Source organism: Prorops nasuta, unplaced genomic scaffold (genome assembly GCF_024137725.1).
Source record: "Prorops nasuta isolate Cenicafe-Biocafe unplaced genomic scaffold, Cenicafe_Pnas_1.2 PNAS00019, whole genome shotgun sequence".
NCBI classification, from domain to species: domain Eukaryota; kingdom Metazoa; phylum Arthropoda; class Insecta; order Hymenoptera; family Bethylidae; genus Prorops; species Prorops nasuta.
In genome coordinates this window covers 875455-891882 of record NW_027116816.1, presented here as the reverse complement: position 1 = coordinate 891882, position 16428 = coordinate 875455, and the positions used below count along the sequence as shown (strand labels likewise).

Sequence of the window (16428 nt, the reverse complement as noted above, 5' to 3'; positions counted from 1 at the left end):
TACGCAACTTTCTCTATAACTTTGTATTTTATAATCAGGCTTTACTGGAATTTCAATCTTAATATAATCAGTTTCTATCGGCAAGCTCAATTTAAAGGTCAAAATTCGATTAAATTAAGAATTACTGTGTATACTTGCGAAAGAAATCCATTTCATCAGGAAAACAATTTGCAATATATTGAATTTATTCAATTATTCAAGAAATATACATTTTTTAGAGAGAATAAAATAGATTTACTCGCAGTACTCCTTTTATTGTACCTAGATCTATTTACAAATCTCGTAGACGTGTTAGATTCAAGTTGCGCGATATACAGGATGATCCAAAATGGTTGGCTTTATCAGACATCTTAAACAAAAGGGCCAATTCTCAAAGGAAAGTATATACTTTCACAATTATAATATCATTACAGATGACATTTTTCCCAACAAAATTCTGTCGTCTTTCAAATTTATTTGCAATAATATCATCGTCTAATCTTACAATAAGACTTTTTAACTAATAGTTCTCACGGTAGAAATTCTTTATTTCTATCCCGATTGTTACACATTATTTGAAATATAAGAACGATAAAATTAATTTTTGCTTCTAAACATTTTCCGTATATTAAGACACCTGTTAAATTATAAACCTTTTAAGCTAAGCTAATCCAAAGAATGTAAATTTCTGTTTTTGAAAGAGTTTCGATCAGTAAGGTAGAATACTTTTTACATTCTTCAAATGAATTATTCATAAATATTATCAATGATTTCTTCATTACAAATTGTACCGCATTTAAACTTGGCTGTGCATTATAATTTCGAAAAAGAATCCAAAGACACAACGCGCGGCAATAATTAATTTATCCTACACACACTGGAATATAAAAACTCGAAACTTTTTCCATTTTTAAACATAGAGATAGAATTCAGTTTTAGATTAACTAACATAACGATATTTCAATTACTCGATGTATATACAATTTTAAAAAGTGTTTTTATATTTATTAACAGGATTCTGAATTAAGAATTATGATCAAAGAGGCTGCAACAAGATTCCATAGGGAAATTATGCCTAAGGTAGAGACAAAAGCAAGTAAAAGTATGCTATGACCCGACACGCGATTGTCACGTAACACGAGAAACGTCACCGAGTATTTTTACGCGATTACTGTTATGTTTGAAAATCTCTCATGTCGTTTTATCTGTGTCATTTAGGCATAATTTTCCTACATACAACAAGAATCGATATATTAAAAAAATTGATATATACATATAACAACCGATAAAATAAGCCTTGTAAAAAATGATACCGCGCATAAAATCTATTAAATATTTTTATTAACCCTGCAGTATAAATCTTTTAACGAGGTGATTTCCCTTATTTCGATAGATTATAAGCGAATAGTAAATTGACGACGATTTAGATTTCAGCAACTGAATATTATTATACTCGTATAAGAAAACTATGTCATAAATAAATGACGGCATATTTCTAAAATATTTATTCAGTGGTCTGGTAGATTACACAACGGCTGAAAACAGCTCATACTTCATCACATAAAGTACAACTAAAAAGTTGTAGTTATATCTACAATTTTTAAGTTCTTGAATATATTTCATATCGATTTTACAGCTAAATCCATTTACAGGACAACTCGTTTAAAATAACGCTCATTATTACTTATATCTGGAGGTCCACAATAAGATTTTAGACTTCACTCTCTTAAGGGAGGGAAATAAGTTCGTCATCGCCTTGAAGGTTCCCTGATTATTATTAGTTATATATTATATATAATACATATGTTTGTACATATTATATATAACATATCAGGTCCACCACTTATAAAACGCTCCAATGCATGAAGATAAGAAAACATTCATATTTATCTCTCCATAAATATTGAAGATATCAAAATCTTCCTCGATACCTCTGAATGCAAATAGTAAGAAATTTCGAGAAAGTCTTATGTAAAATTTCAATACCCCTTGTAATCATAGAGTTATGTTTTCTTGCATATTTGTTATGGAGCGTTTTAAGTGTGTGTCGGACTCTGTATATACGCATATAAAAATTACAAAATATCATTGTAGGATAAATCCTATTTTTAGGAGATCTATTTGATACATCAATATACAAGAACCCTTTTAAATTAGTGACACCTTCTGAATTATTGAAACTTACAATATCCATAATTCAAAGATTAAGTCTCGTGCAGAAATATATTAACCAACAACATTTATAACGTAAATTACCATACTGCAGATGAAAATTTTAATGTCTATTTACGTTTACATTAATCATTTCTCAAACTGCCCCTTTGTTAGACACACATATAGGATTTTAAAAATATTAATGAAGTACTTCAGCTATTGATACGACACATTTCACAAAATTTAAAATGATCTTGCAGAAAACGTCTTCTCCTTTGCATCTTGATATTTATTGTATTCAAGAGCAATTAACTATGTTATCATTTAGTTAATTAGTAGCCTTAAGATTGTCAGAATTGAATAAAATATTTCATGAAAATGTTACTATTTAGTCTTCAAATATTATAGGTAGAGCAATTTGTCAAAAATATTGCATGAATTTTGGGAGAGTACTTTGGACAATTTCATATAATGCAACATTCCTGCGTCTTACCTTTTTGCTATTTACATAATTAAATGTAATTACAAAAAAATACAATTTAACTCAAAAAGTAATTTATGTTTAATATCCTCCAATAAATGTAATTCCGAATTTTATTGCAATACCCACATATAAAGGCTTCAATTTAGCATTGACTAATGTAGAAGCCTTTAAATAAAACCTTAAATGTTGAATTAGTTTAATTAGAGCCGTATAGAAGAATACACTACTATTTTCCGCTCATGGATTGCTGTGTATATAAATATGTAATAAACCAAAACTTACATAAATTACAATATCTTTAGCTTTCCTATGCGTTTTCTCAGTGCATATGTATAATATTATCGTTAGTCGATTGTAAAATCTCATTAGAGTTATAAATGATTGAATTTTAAATTTGATTTAAAAGTTCCTTGAATTGTTGAAGGATGTCATGTAAAAGAAATTTTTCTTGTATTGTACTCCTGAATTTAATAACAAATTTTCCTATAGTTTAAAAATATTCAGTGTATCAAATAAATTAGAATGCATATCGTACATAAATATTATTTCTTATTTGACTGGAGTCTTATTTTCAATAACTGACACATACACTAACAGGATACTGAAGACGGTCTCTTGTTGAAAGGTAAAATTTAAGACATCGATACCTTAGATCAAATAATAATTCCTTGAAAACATTGATATTAAGCTTTATCAATTGAAACATTTTTTAATATGTCATCTTTACTGATATTTTGGTTCATCTGATCATTTTCGTACTCTACAAAATCATCAAATAAACTTGGCCATGCTTCTGCATCATCATAAGCACTAAGATCATCTCCTATGCTTTCTACAAAATTCAGAAACATATTCCAAGTATCTCTAGGTATTCCTCGGATATGATGGCATTCTAAAAACTTAAGCCATCTTGTCAATAAAGGTGGTTCACGTATGGTAAAAACAAGTCTCCATAATACAGTAGCCATATCCACTGGCAGTATTCTCTGACCTGAGCTTACATCCAGGCCAAAACGGAATGTGAATCGATAAAGATCTTTAAAAAGATCATTATTGGCATTCAGTTCTTGCACTATTTCAGGCAACCTACTTTGAATACCATGTACACTGTCTACTCTCATAGTCTTCAATCCTGTTATGAACTCCTGCCGTGTGAATTGGCACATTTGTTCAGCATTTAATTTCCATGCAAGAACAAGAACTTTAAATTCATCCGGTGATAGTTGTAAATCGGCACATAATCTTTCTATGCCATCAGCAAGTATAACATCTTCTTGTGGATCCTATGAAGTTCAATGTCATTAATTTAAGATAATAGATTACATAGTCAATAGGTATTCTTTCACACAATATTATTTATACCTTATATTGCTCAAATAGAGCATTCATTTTACTTTCTGAAGGATCTTTTTGTGACTTTAACTCAGAACCACTATTCAAACCTGATGATAACCCAGATCTACCTAGAGGTGGCAATCTCACATAAAAGCTTCTGGATGATCGTGAATTATTCTGTATACCAGGTACAGACCCACAATTATCAGAACCAACTTTTGTAAGCATAGATAATGTGTTCAATGATATTTTGTTCCCATTTACAGGTGATTCTGTAGGCACATAAGATCCAGTCTGCGGCCAAGAATTTGGGAACAGTCCTCTAAGCTCCATTGCTTCTATAATGATTGTAGTGTTATTCTTTAAACATTAATTTTTATTCAATTAATGAAATTTAAAATAATTTAAAAATCAAATCAGGAATTGCTGTGATAAATAAACAATTCTAAATAACAATGATCGTGCACAAATTTAATTATTTATATGAAAATCCTGTTTATTTCATAAATCTAGCATAATATTTACCGTCTTTGTTTTCTAAAGAATTGGTTTGATTCGTGGTGACTGGTGGATGGGGCACCTTAGAGCAAGAAAAACAGTTTCCCATTGATGCTGCCCGTTGGTAATATCAATTATAATTACCCCGTGCATCAGTAGTTCAGTCTTAAATTGACAGTCTTAAAGAAAAACTGAAAAGAAATTTGTTACAGATTCTTTATTAAGAAAAGCTGATGTTCTCTCTATAAAGGATTAATGTTCTTAATACATATTGCCATTGGTTTTTTTTTTCTACATACAAAACAATGACTATGTAATTATTTTTTGAGCAGCTATTATTTTAAAATACTGAAAAATGTAAAAATTATAATTGAAGTAAAATTTAAATATATAAATTTTAGCGAAATTCTCTGAATATAGTACAAATTATTTTAAAAACTTATGTAAATAAAAAAGGTAATATGTGACTTAAAAACAAGATGAATAATTATTTACCTTATTGTTAAGGGAACTTCTTGGTCTATTTTGATAATGACAATCTTAGTTGTAGGACCCGCCAAAAAATAGTATTTTGCTTTATAGAAAACATTCATAAGTATTCACTGAGTATTAATTACTCAAATTCAATACACAATGTAGTGATTCTAACGTCTTCAAACATTTCTTTAACAAGACTCCCCGGTCGAATTCTTTCACGACCAAGTGCCACTGTCATTTGCAATAATAAAAACACATATCGTAGATAGATGATAGATTCATAGTTAACAAAAAGTGTTAAACCGAATCAATTCATATGTTAAAATATTACTGAATTGTGTGAAAACAACCATTTTTCATTCTTGCTTATAATCACAAAAATATATAGTACTTGCTATTACAAATTACAACAGACCCAGCAGTCCAGCACCCAACAGCCACTGGCTGCAGGCTGCTGTTGGCTGCGTTCAGATTTCAACTTCCGCTACTTTATTAAAAATACATAAGGCATGTCACATGAACTATACATTTTTGCTGTACATTGTAGCACCCATTTTATCCTTCTTTATTATTTCTATATTCTATATAAATAAAATAATAATAATTAATATATATTTATTGTATATATTATCAGAAAGTACTCAGAACAAACATGATGTTTACGTTTCTAATCCTTATAGCGCTAAGGTAGCGCTGTATCATAATTGGTCGATTCAGTTAATTTGACCAATCATGACACGTTCTTTGCACAGCGCTACCGCTGCTACATACATGAGCGCTAAGGATTTGAAACGCACAACAATAGTATGTTACATACATACATACATATCCCATGCATATACGCCATACACACACGCCACACACGGTCACAGAAATGTATGAAAATTATTTGACAAAACCAAAGTTACTAGAAACTGCTAGAAACGAATAGTTTAGCTGGGAGTGAAGTGTGTCAAGAATTTTTTTGGACTAATCTAAGTAATAGGTTATATCTGTTTTGATAATATTAGTTCTGTGTATTTAAAATATTTAAATGATTTATATAAATTTATGAAACTAATAAAAGATTTCAAAACAGGTAAAGGTAAAAAATATTACTTTGTTCTATACTAGACTTAATTTAATAGAACGAAGATGAAAATTTATGCGCTTACTTTTATGCCAAATGTGGATTCACAGCATATATAAGAGCTTACTTTTATATGATACAAAATATGTGATTAATGTTACAAATAGACAGTTTACTTCTAAAAAAATCATGAAAGTTCTTAATGTTGCTGAAAAGAACGATGCTGCTAAAAATATCGCAAATATTATCTCTCGTGGAGGTTCAAGAAAGGTAATTATTTAAGCATATCGTTTTATTGTAATTGATATTCAATTCAATAGTTTATAACTTAGATCTATGAAATAACAAATATGAGGAATAATATCTTCTATCTCGAGTAACATAGTTTATAATAGAAATGTTTTATTTTTACAGAGAGAGGGGCTTAGTAAATATAACAAAATTTATGAATTTAACACTCAGTTATGGAATAAAAACTGTGAAATGATCATGACTTCGGTGTCAGGTCACCTACTAGGATATGATTTTCAAGGTATATATCGAAAGTGGCAAAGCTGTAATCCTCTAAGTTTGTTTGATGCACCTGTATTTAAGAGTTGTACCAATGAAAATTTAATAAACATAAAAAAAACATTAGAGAAAGAAGTACGAGGCTGTGAAGCCTTAATTATATGGACTGATTGTGATAGAGAAGGAGAAAACATAGGCTTTGAAATAATACAAGTTTGCCAAGCTATCAAGCCAAGAATTCGTATACATAGGTACATAATTAATTTAAAAACATAAGTTTATAATGAAGATTCATTTTTTGGAAAATATTTAATTCATTATCTTATGCACATAGAGCCAAATTTTCAGAAATTACACATGCGGCGATTAATCAAGCTCTTCACAATCTAACTGAACCAAATAAACCAATTAGTGATGCAGTAGATGTTAGGAGTGAATTAGACTTAAGAATAGGTATGATTAATTAATTTTTATAATATAATTTGAGTTATAATTAACTTTAAAAATCTAATAACTTTAGGTGCTGCATTTACAAGATTTCAAACATTACGATTGCAAAAAGTATTTCCTAGAACATTGAAAGATTGTCTTATAAGCTATGGAAGCTGCCAGTTTCCAACATTAGGATTTGTTGTTGAAAGATACTTAGCAATACAGCGCTTTCAGCCAGAGCCATATTGGAAATTAAAAGTAAAGGATGACCATGACAATATTTTTGTAGAATTTAGGTGGTCTAGAGGAAGACTGTTTGAAGAATTGCCATGCCAAGTTTTTTTAGATATATGTCTTGAGAGCCCTAATGCTACTGTTCAAAAAGTAACCAAAAAACCAAAAAGCAAATGGAGACCTTTACCCTTGGATACGATTGTAAGTAAAATTTATGTTTTAAAATCTTAATTATTAAGAAAAATAAACTATATCTGTATAGGAATTAGAAAAGCAAGGCTCTCGTAAATTACATATGACTGCAAAGGAAACAATGAAAATTGCAGAAAAACTTTACACACAAGGTTTTATTAGCTATCCACGTACAGAAACCAATATATTTCCTAGCAATTTTAATTTATCATCATTAGTTAGTCAGCAAACAGAGAATCCAACATGGGGTAATTTTGCAGCACGTTTATTGGAAGAAGGTTTAACTCCAAGAGCAGGCAAAAAAAGTGATCAAGCTCATCCTCCAATACATCCAACAAAATATACAAATAGCCTAACAGGTTTGTAAGTTATTTTTAAATTAGCAGCATTTTATATTAATTATTTGCCTCATTTGAACAGGTTTAGATGCTAAAGTGTACGAATTTATAGTACGTCACTTCTTAGCATGTTTGTCAAAGAATGCAGAAGGCTTTGAAACTATTATTGAAATTAACATATCAGGTGAAAAATTTATAGCCAATGGGCTTGAAATAGTAGCAAAAAATTATTTGGAAGTATATATTTATGAGAAATGGAATGACAAAGAAATTCATCGTTATCAAGAAGGTCAAGTTTTTAGACCTACCGACATAAGTATGGTTCAAGAAGAAACATCAGCGCCAAATTTATTGAAAGAAGCAGATCTAATAGCTCTAATGGATAAACATGGCATTGGTACTGATGCTACACATGCTGAGCATATAGATACAATAAAGGCAAGGCAGTACGTAGGCCTAACAAACAATCAACATTTTTTGCCAGGAAAACTAGGAATTGGATTAGTAATGGGATATGATGAGATGGGCTTCCCAATGTCTAAACCACACTTGCGATCAGACTTGGAGAAAGATTTGCAGTTGTAAGCTATAAAATACATGGTATTTTCTCAAAAACTGAATCTTTTTTAAAATAAATTGATTAACCTTTGATTATTGAAGGGTATGCGAGGCTAAAAAGGACCCTAAAGTCGTTCTACAAACTCAAATAGAAAAGTATCGTGAAGTATTTAAGGTGGCAATGGAGCGTGCCCATCTAATTGATGCCTCATTAGCAAATTATATTGAAGAACAGCCAACACCTATTCAAGAAACCGAGGTAAATTTAACCTATGAAGATAAAACTATTTTGAGCTGCCCAAAATGTGGATCCAACATGATATTAAGAAAGAAACAGCAAAATACCGAAAAATATGTCACTTGTGTAGCCTATCCATCGTGTAATAATTCTATATGGTTTCCTTCTACTGTTGAAGATGTTGAAGTTTTGAATGAGAACTGTAATACTGTAAGTGTTTAAATTATATAAATCTTTATTATTAATCATTTGTAGATAGCTAAATCTGTAACGTACTTTATTACAGTGTACAGATAAAAAGTTGAAACTTAAATTTAAGTTAAAGCGTAATGCGTTTCCTTTATTTGGGCTTATTTATGAATCTTGTATAGGAGGTTGCGATCAGACACTAAATGAAGCATTTAACATAAAAAATGAAAGTATTAAAAAATCTGTAAGAACAAATGATTCTGGCTACAATAGTAACATAGGTGTTCCAAATTATAGCCAAACTTATAGTATTAATAGTACATCCAGAAGACAGCAGCAAGAAAATTTCAGTAGGCCCTCAAATACAATCAGTGAGCGAAATCAGCAAAATGCACAGGCAAATAATAACATTCAAGACAGAAGTGCACATTCAGGAATGAGTGTTTCATCTAGAACATCAGAGAATAGAAGTATGGCACCATCTGCTACATATACGGCACAAGATACAAATCATGTTTGGGGAACGATAGATGCAGAAGCTGTTATCATGTGCAACTGTGGGGAAACGGCAATAAGATTGACAGTACGCAAAGAAGGCGTGAATCAAGGTATAATATTACAAAAACAAATAAGTATTACATGAAGGAATGTGAGTTTGTGATAAATATGATTTTAATCAAATTTTAGGAAGACAGTTTTTTAAATGTGCAAAACCACAAGGTAGTGGCTGTAATTTTTTCTTGTGGGAGAGTCAAAATGAAAATTCTACTGCTTCAAATACCTCATTAAGAAATGCAACTAATAATACGAATTCTTATCAAGCCAGACCAAATAATCAAATAAATTCCAGTCATAATTTTTCTTACATAAATAATGTAAATACATCAACATCAACATCAACATCAACATTAACAGATATTAAATGCAATTGTGGAGAATCTGCTAAACAGTAAATATTATTTACATTTATCAAATAAACATTTTAATTTATCTTATGACTATATTGCTTTCAATCATTTTTCAGATTGACAGTTTTGAAAGAAGGTCCAAATAAAGGACGAAAATTTTATGGTTGCTCTAAGAGTAGAGAGATTGGTTGTAACTTTTTTCAGTGGGCTGATAGCGATGCTACTCAAACTACTCAAAATTGGAGTGGGACATCAGCAGGGAGAGGGCGAAATAGTAGGCCTCAAGGGAACTCTAATTCCATACCGCCTGGAGCAACAAGAGCAAAACGAAAATGCGGTATTTGTGGTATTGAAGGTAAAGAAATAAAATAATTTGTACTCTTATTTTAGTTTTTATATGCAAATATAAGTTGATTTCTTATTATTTTTAGGTCATACGCGAAAAACTTGTACTGTAAATTTAATGGATTGACATAAAAATATGATAAAAATTAATAAAACACTTTTTATATCTCTTGTTACAATAAATTCGAAGGCTGAATTTTATTTCTAGCAAATAGATTCATCATTTTCATCGGTATATTTCGATTTACGGGTAGATCAATGACTATCTTGTTATAAGTAAATTTGTCTTGAGTGTACTTGACACGGGGATATCTTTGCAAAGCTCTACGTTAAAACTGGCTGTAATTAATCCAACCAATCCGTAATAGTATTCTGGCTGAAAACTGAAGGTACTTTGCAGGCAGATATATTTGGTTTTCTTTAAATCTACTTGTAGATCCCGGCCAATCTATTTCCAACATGTAGCGGAATTTGGTGCATGTAATTTGCAGTACCAAGAACTTTCGATAAATTACCTGTGATGTCTGCAGTGTCTACGGGCTATCGGCAAATCTGATTTTCAGATATGCACAGAATCTGTAGAAAACCTGCAAAGATAGTCATATTGTATTTTGTAATTTTTAAAAATAAGTAGTTTATGTGCGCAATTTTTTTCAAAAAATTAGCTCAGATGGTAAAAAAGAAAACACATCTACCTCAGATGGAAAGATATCATTGGAATAAGTAAAAAATAGGTTGTTATTAATTTTTTTTTTTATTAAAAAAAGCCAAATGTACCATTTTACAAAATAAACATACAATGGTGATCATAAAAATTGCAGGCCGTTCTTTTCATCAAAATATACAAAAATAATCATTAAAAATGAGTGAAAAAAGAATTGATTTTAACATGATATAAGTTTATTAATAGTGTTTCTCGAAGAAAAAGAAATTGTAAAATTATGAGGACTAAATTAAAATGGCCATTTTTCAAAATAAATAAAATTGAAAAAAAATATCAAGATACAAATTTTGTGTGGAGGGTAAATAAATTAATATATTCCAAAAACTCTATATCAATATTGTGTACTTTAGAAGATATAGCAATTCAAATCTACATAAAAACAGATTTTCAAGGATTTTTGTAAAATTACATAAAATTAATTATTTTTGTACAACTCAGGAGTGCTATATATTCTAAGATAAAAAACCGATTTTAATTGCATTTTTTAGAAAATAGTTAATTAATTACCTGGTTTAAAAAATGTATATAATGAATTTTTTATAAAAAAAATCCTTCATATTAGAAAATAACTAATTTATTTAACTCCTCATATTTTCAGATTTTTTTCAACATTGAAAAATGTAAATTAGAAACTGAAATAGTGCATACCTACATAGTAGAATCCAATGAAATATAAATAATATGAATTTTAGAAACGTGATAAAGTAATAATAACTTAATACTATTAATTGACAATGTTTTTCACTTTACATAAATATACCTTTTTCATTTTTCTAATGGTACAATTATAATGTCATTAAGTGAAATTAAACATATTTCTGGAAAATAAGTCTGTTATAATAAAACAAGGCAAAGAGATTTATTTTTAAACAAGAGATCATGTGTCTTGTTTATTTTTCAATAGTTTGATTTTAAGACTATCCAGCTCATTTCTTTGCATCTGTGTTTCAGCTGTTGTTTCAGTCAACTGAAATATGCAATACATTAAAAAATTTGCGTTCCAAAGATATTACAACATTAATTTACAGAGGGCCATTATTTTCTCTATATAAAGTAAATTTAAAAAATTAATTATTACCATATCCAACAGTACTTGAAATTTTATTTTCAATAAATTATTTTCATCTTCTAATCTTCTTATCTCGTTTTTCAGTTTTTCATTTTCTTTGAAGGTACCACTAATTTTACCGGTTTCTGTAAAAAATGAAACAATTACAATACAGCAAATTATTTGCGTTATTTATTTTTATATTAAATATTTACCCGGTATCCATAAGCCTGCTTCAAACACAGATTCCTGGTCGCCAAGTCGAAGACGAATTGGACCAATTTCTAGTCCTAACTCCTTTTCTATTCTTTTTGGGCTTAAATCCTTATTTGCTAAAAAAACTGACGCTTTTCTTGTTGGAGTTTTTTTTGGAGAAAATTTATTTGTAAAAAACTGCATTTTCATTTCTAGGTTAAAAACAATAGAATTTAAACCATGCTAAAATAAAGTTTATATAAAAATATAATAAACACAACTTTGTAATTTTAGTAAAAAAATCTAAATTTATTTGTTAAATTAAAATTTTAATTAAATATATGAAAAAATTGTCAGCAAACGTAAATCAAGTTGTGCTATGCTTACTGCTTACCAAAGCATCATAATTCATAAGGGCCATAAGGTATATATAAAATTTACCTGCAGAGTAGTGCAGTGACTGCAGGAGTGTGCAGAAGAAAATTGATTCGCGTTTTTGATTCAGCTAACTTCACTCTGTACTTTCTCAGTAAAATATAAGTCGACACTCGACAAATTTTCCATGATTACGTTAAATACAAACCCGTGTACTACATACTATGTGTGTATAAGAGTGTTACATAAGAGTTCTTCCTCAGTTCAGTTTCCTCACGGAATTTGCGATCAGCAACTGACTTCAAACATGTTGCTCCGTCTTTAATTTGGTTTTACTAGGGTAGAGTATTGCTGTTCCTTGCGTGAAAACATAAAATATCCTAACACCACGGAAAGATATTCAGCGTTCTCCAATTTATTGATGCATTTAGGGACGGTACCATCACGCGCATTTTTCACTTAAATAGAGAAAAATAATCATTGGCTATAGATAATTCATTTATGTAGTACAGGGTGGCTCTTAATGCGTACAGGAGTTACTAACATTACGTATACCTTGTTAAAGAATTTAAAATTAAAAGTGACCAGAAAAATACTTGGCAGGAGTACAAAGTGGCGCGAAACAAAGCGTCTGCTTTAGTTGCTTCAACTCTGCAGGGACCCCAGGCGAGCCAGAAAAACGCGTGGTGAGACATTGCTCCTAAAAGGATCAAAAAATCCAGGAAACAAATTCTGACAGTCACTATAGTTTTCTATACTGTAGGAAATTTAATCGTTTTCTTCGTGCTATTGAATAGTGTCTATAAATTTTACCGAAAAAATACAGACTGAATTTAGCTAAGAATCGCACACGAATTAATTTCCCGCCGTGTATACAGGGTATATAGGTATACTTGACACGCCCCAGAGCATTCAAGGGAAGTATAAACATAAGATAATGTTTATCTCAATAACTACAACAGATGTCATATTTTTACATTCGACCTTTCTGAAATTTCTTTCTATTTGCATTCACAAAGAGATATTATGCAAAAAATTAATATCTATCAGGGAGAGATACGAAGATAAATTAATTTTTACGTTCTACCTTTGAGACATCTTAATAAGTGCTTCACCCTATAATACAGTACGATATAACAAAAATGTATAACTTTATTTTGTATACTAATGTGATTCGAGATCAGCTTCGTTTTTACTGTAACTAAACGTAATACAAAATTTGCCTCTTTTTCCTTAGTATGATGTAATATTAGAATTTCAACTCTTTTAAAATAGCAAGTTTTGTAGTAGAATTATTTTTTCTTGAAACATATGAGACTGAATATGTATGATATAAAGATTTAAAGTCATAGAGACATTCGTGTAAAGGAAATTAAAAGTGCCAGTGTGTGGAACACTATTCAGAGTCAATGCTATAGAGTAAGGCAATCAACACATGTCCCTGAAAACATAGACACATACGTAGACGAATTTTGTTTCGCTAACTATAAGATCTTAACTTTTTGCATAGAACCATTTTGAATCTCCTTTCTATCTGCATTCTAAGAGATCCTAAGCAAAACACTGATGTATCTTGTAGTTAAGTGCACACATAGATAAATGAATTTCTACAGGCACTTTTAGGCTTCAAAAGTGTGTGTGTGTGTGTGTGTGTGCAACCTGCTCCGTATATATATACAAATATGTATACATATAATACGATTACGATCTATATTATTTATTTTTTTAAAAGATATATCCATAACTTTCAGACGTTTATTGTGTTTATGAAATCTGTAATATTCACATTTTTCTTAATGAACTTAAAACTACATTCAATTATATTGTACCAAAATAAATATGCAGCCTTACATTGGCATAAATGATAAATTACTATTGCGAAATGATGACCGTCAACCCCATTTTATTAGACTGGTTATATATAGTGAAAATCCCTATATAGTTAGCTTTTCGCATCGTGCACAATTATATTTATCTGTGTATCTCAATTTTCGTAGTAACTATAAAATTTTACTTTTATTGAAGTCTGTATAATTTTGTATAATTATAAAGTTTTAATAATCAAACCTCGTGATAAAAGTTAAATCTCTACAAATGCATAAGTTTCTTTTTAAATTTATTTAGACTGAATAATTTAGTATATACGATTTAAATTTGCTGTTATTTTACGTATTTAGAACAAATTCTTCCATTCGAGCTTAAATAGAAGTATTCTTTCGATAGAAATGCACTTATGACGTTATTATACTAAGGTCATTGATCAGTTATCGTTTAATGAAAACTGTTTACCGACTCAATACCAAGGACATACTTGAATCAAAGTTCACAAAATACTACCATAGTTGCTGTACTGCGATTGTAATACTATTACATGCAAAATAGTAAGTCGCGCTTCAAACGTTCCTATAATTTTTTAAATCGCACTATACTGATACCATGCCCATAATAATAAATAATAAAGCTATATTGATTAAGAATAAGTAGAGCACACCAATTGCGTGTGTGTGGAATTATACAATTCAAACGACATGGACAAGAAGAAAACAAAAAATTTCAAAATTGACGCATTTCGATTAGAAACTACATTAAAATCATTGAATTTTTGTAGCTTTATATCACGATTTGGAGAATTTTGCGATTTCTATTAAACTATAAATATCTTAATCGTTATTTTCGCAACACATATATATATATACTATCGGTTATGCGCATTCCTGGCTCCGTTTAGAGATTCATCCGAATAGCAGCGAGATATTTTGTTCTTTTCTCGGTGTTCGTGTAAATAAAGATAAAGTGACACACTATGCGCTCAACATGCATATACGGATGTACAGCAGTTACAAGCACACTATCGCATATTAAAGTACTTCCTTGAATTGCTATGCTGAGGAATTCAGCTATATAGCGAATACCGTCATCTAATTGAAGCTATTTCTTGACAAATACATTCTAGCGAAAAGATATGCGAAGAGAAAATCTAAACAGAGCAGAGCAATGTACAATAATAGTATAAAGACAATGTTTAGGAATAGAGAAATAATATGAATGAAGAAGAGTAAGGAATGAAAAAAGGCGCGAATGGAAAGTAAATATATACACTATTTTGTTTTGACTAGAGCAGTTATCATTGGAAAGGAGAGGATTGGACCGAAGTAGCAGATGAACTCTTAATGACACTAACATGACTAATAAAATATTAGAGGAGAGAAAATGTTGAGCATATACGCAAAGGATATATGCTACACGAACGCTTCCCCTTTGCATGAATGCACTTGACTGTGGTATGATGATAGGATGCAAGTGTGAGAAGTTTGTGACTAAATAAAAGTATTGCCTGCCAGTTCGTAGTACCCGCACTACCATGATGTAAGATCGCGTGCGGTGCGGAGTAATCTACGGGCTACTACAAACAAGCAAGCTATTTTCACGAGGTCACATGGCTAGACACTCAGCCGATCGTCAACACGCACACACGCGTCAGGTCACAGTCAAACGCATAGGGTTTACATTTTTTATCCCCACTATACACTTGTTCAGTAAACACGCCAGTTCCAAGACCAAACACATTCGAACGCATATTATCGTTTAATAAAAACGTGCACATGCACAATTCTATAGAATCGCGTCTTTCATCCTAATTAACCCTTTATAAACAATGCTACGCAAGTTTGACGAAGTATGCAACTGTCGTTACGTGGCACGACATACCAATGACACTCGCTAGACTATGTACATATAGGCCTATGCAATCGGCGCAAAACGGTTTACAAGGTGCAACGTGCAAGTCGTGCAACCGACCTAGTACGGAGTAGGTAGTAGGCCTGCTTTTTTCGCTAATCAATTTGCATATGATCGTATGTACGGATCGTAATAATGCATACAGACGAATGCGCGCCATCTATGTGAAGAGCACGCCCTGCTCGCCCTGTCGTTCCGTGGTACACCATTAGAGATTTCAGCGGAACCGAAACACGTGCGACACGAGGAGCTTTGAATAAATCTCGCTATTCCGCGAAACGGAGGAATTAATAGGATTAGGTAGAAATGAGCTACATCGCGTATTCTCCTTCTCTCTCCTAACGTACTGTCTATAATTTGAATTTTCATCATATAGACGAATGAAAGAATTCCTATTTAGAGGTCGTA

General features: G+C 30.7%; 3 protein-coding genes across 7 annotated transcripts; 1 reads left to right on the top strand and 2 right to left on the bottom strand.

Moving 5' to 3' along the window:
* Positions 1-238: 238 nt before the first annotated feature.
* SCCRO3 (defective in cullin neddylation 1 domain containing SCCRO3) lies at positions 239-5348 on the bottom strand. 2 transcript variants are annotated; one of them, XR_010823755.1, is made up of 5 exons: positions 4946-5348; positions 4478-4641; positions 3980-4290; positions 3207-3900; positions 239-3100 (listed from the first exon to the last, which is right to left on the bottom strand). XR_010823755.1 is itself a non-coding variant. In XM_066738704.1 (4 exons), the coding sequence occupies exons 2-4, from the start codon at positions 4557-4559 to the stop codon at positions 3301-3303; spliced, it is 993 nt and encodes a 330-aa protein (XP_066594801.1). In that variant the 5' UTR covers positions 4560-4641; positions 4946-5348; the 3' UTR covers positions 239-3300. The 2 variants fall into 2 exon arrangements, 1 of the variants encoding a protein (XP_066594801.1); XM_066738704.1 differs by having other exon boundaries at positions 239-3900.
* A 515-nt stretch (positions 5349-5863) lies between these two features.
* Top3alpha (topoisomerase 3-alpha) lies at positions 5864-11149 on the top strand. Of its 2 annotated transcripts, XM_066739068.1 has the most exons (12): positions 5864-5912; positions 6006-6266; positions 6411-6757; positions 6841-6959; positions 7027-7373; positions 7435-7723; positions 7785-8283; positions 8363-8708; positions 8785-9295; positions 9375-9636; positions 9712-9950; positions 10027-11149. In XM_066739068.1, the coding sequence occupies exons 2-12, from the start codon at positions 6072-6074 to the stop codon at positions 10065-10067; spliced, it is 3195 nt and encodes a 1064-aa protein (XP_066595165.1). In that variant the 5' UTR covers positions 5864-5912; positions 6006-6071; the 3' UTR covers positions 10068-11149. The 2 variants fall into 2 exon arrangements, with proteins under 2 accessions (XP_066595165.1, XP_066595164.1); XM_066739067.1 differs by having other exon boundaries at positions 5871-6266.
* A 193-nt stretch (positions 11150-11342) lies between these two features.
* Positions 11343-16425, bottom strand: Cby (Chibby). 3 transcript variants are annotated; one of them, XM_066739074.1, is made up of 4 exons: positions 12302-16425; positions 11928-12119; positions 11743-11858; positions 11343-11631 (listed from the first exon to the last, which is right to left on the bottom strand). In XM_066739074.1, exons 2-4 carry the CDS (start codon positions 12115-12117, stop codon positions 11542-11544), a joined length of 396 nt encoding a protein of 131 aa, XP_066595171.1. In that variant the 5' UTR covers positions 12118-12119; positions 12302-16425; the 3' UTR covers positions 11343-11541. The 3 variants fall into 3 exon arrangements, with proteins under 3 accessions (XP_066595171.1, XP_066595170.1, XP_066595169.1); XM_066739073.1 differs by having other exon boundaries at positions 11345-11631; positions 12349-16422; XM_066739072.1 differs by having other exon boundaries at positions 11345-11631; positions 11928-16420.
* Positions 16426-16428: the final 3 nt, after the last annotated feature.

Bases quoted from the DNA above. Each gene is read 5' to 3' on its own strand.
- SCCRO3 (XM_066738704.1), bottom strand. From the start codon at position 4,559: ATGGGAAACTGTTTTTCTTGCTCTAAGGTGCCCCATCCACCAGTCACC. The intron at 4,291-4,477 runs GTAAATATTATG...CAATCATTATAG, and splicing joins TTCTTTAGAAAACAAAGACG to AAGCAATGGAGCTTAGAGGA. The intron at 3,901-3,979 runs GTATAAATAATA...TGAACTTCATAG, and splicing joins CTCTATTTGAGCAATATAAG to GATCCACAAGAAGATGTTAT.
- Top3alpha (XM_066739068.1), top strand. From the start codon at position 6,072: ATGCGCTTACTTTTATGCCAAATGTGGATTCACAGCATATATAAGAGC. The intron at 6,758-6,840 runs GTACATAATTAA...TTATGCACATAG, and splicing joins CCAAGAATTCGTATACATAG to AGCCAAATTTTCAGAAATTA. The intron at 9,296-9,374 runs GTATAATATTAC...ATCAAATTTTAG, and splicing joins CAAAGAAGGCGTGAATCAAG to GAAGACAGTTTTTTAAATGT.
- Cby (XM_066739074.1), bottom strand. From the start codon at position 12,117: ATGAAAATGCAGTTTTTTACAAATAAATTTTCTCCAAAAAAAACTCCA. The intron at 11,859-11,927 runs GTAAATATTTAA...CATTTTTTACAG, and splicing joins AGCAGGCTTATGGATACCGG to AAACCGGTAAAATTAGTGGT. The intron at 11,632-11,742 runs GTAATAATTAAT...TGCATATTTCAG, and splicing joins TTCAAGTACTGTTGGATATG to TTGACTGAAACAACAGCTGA.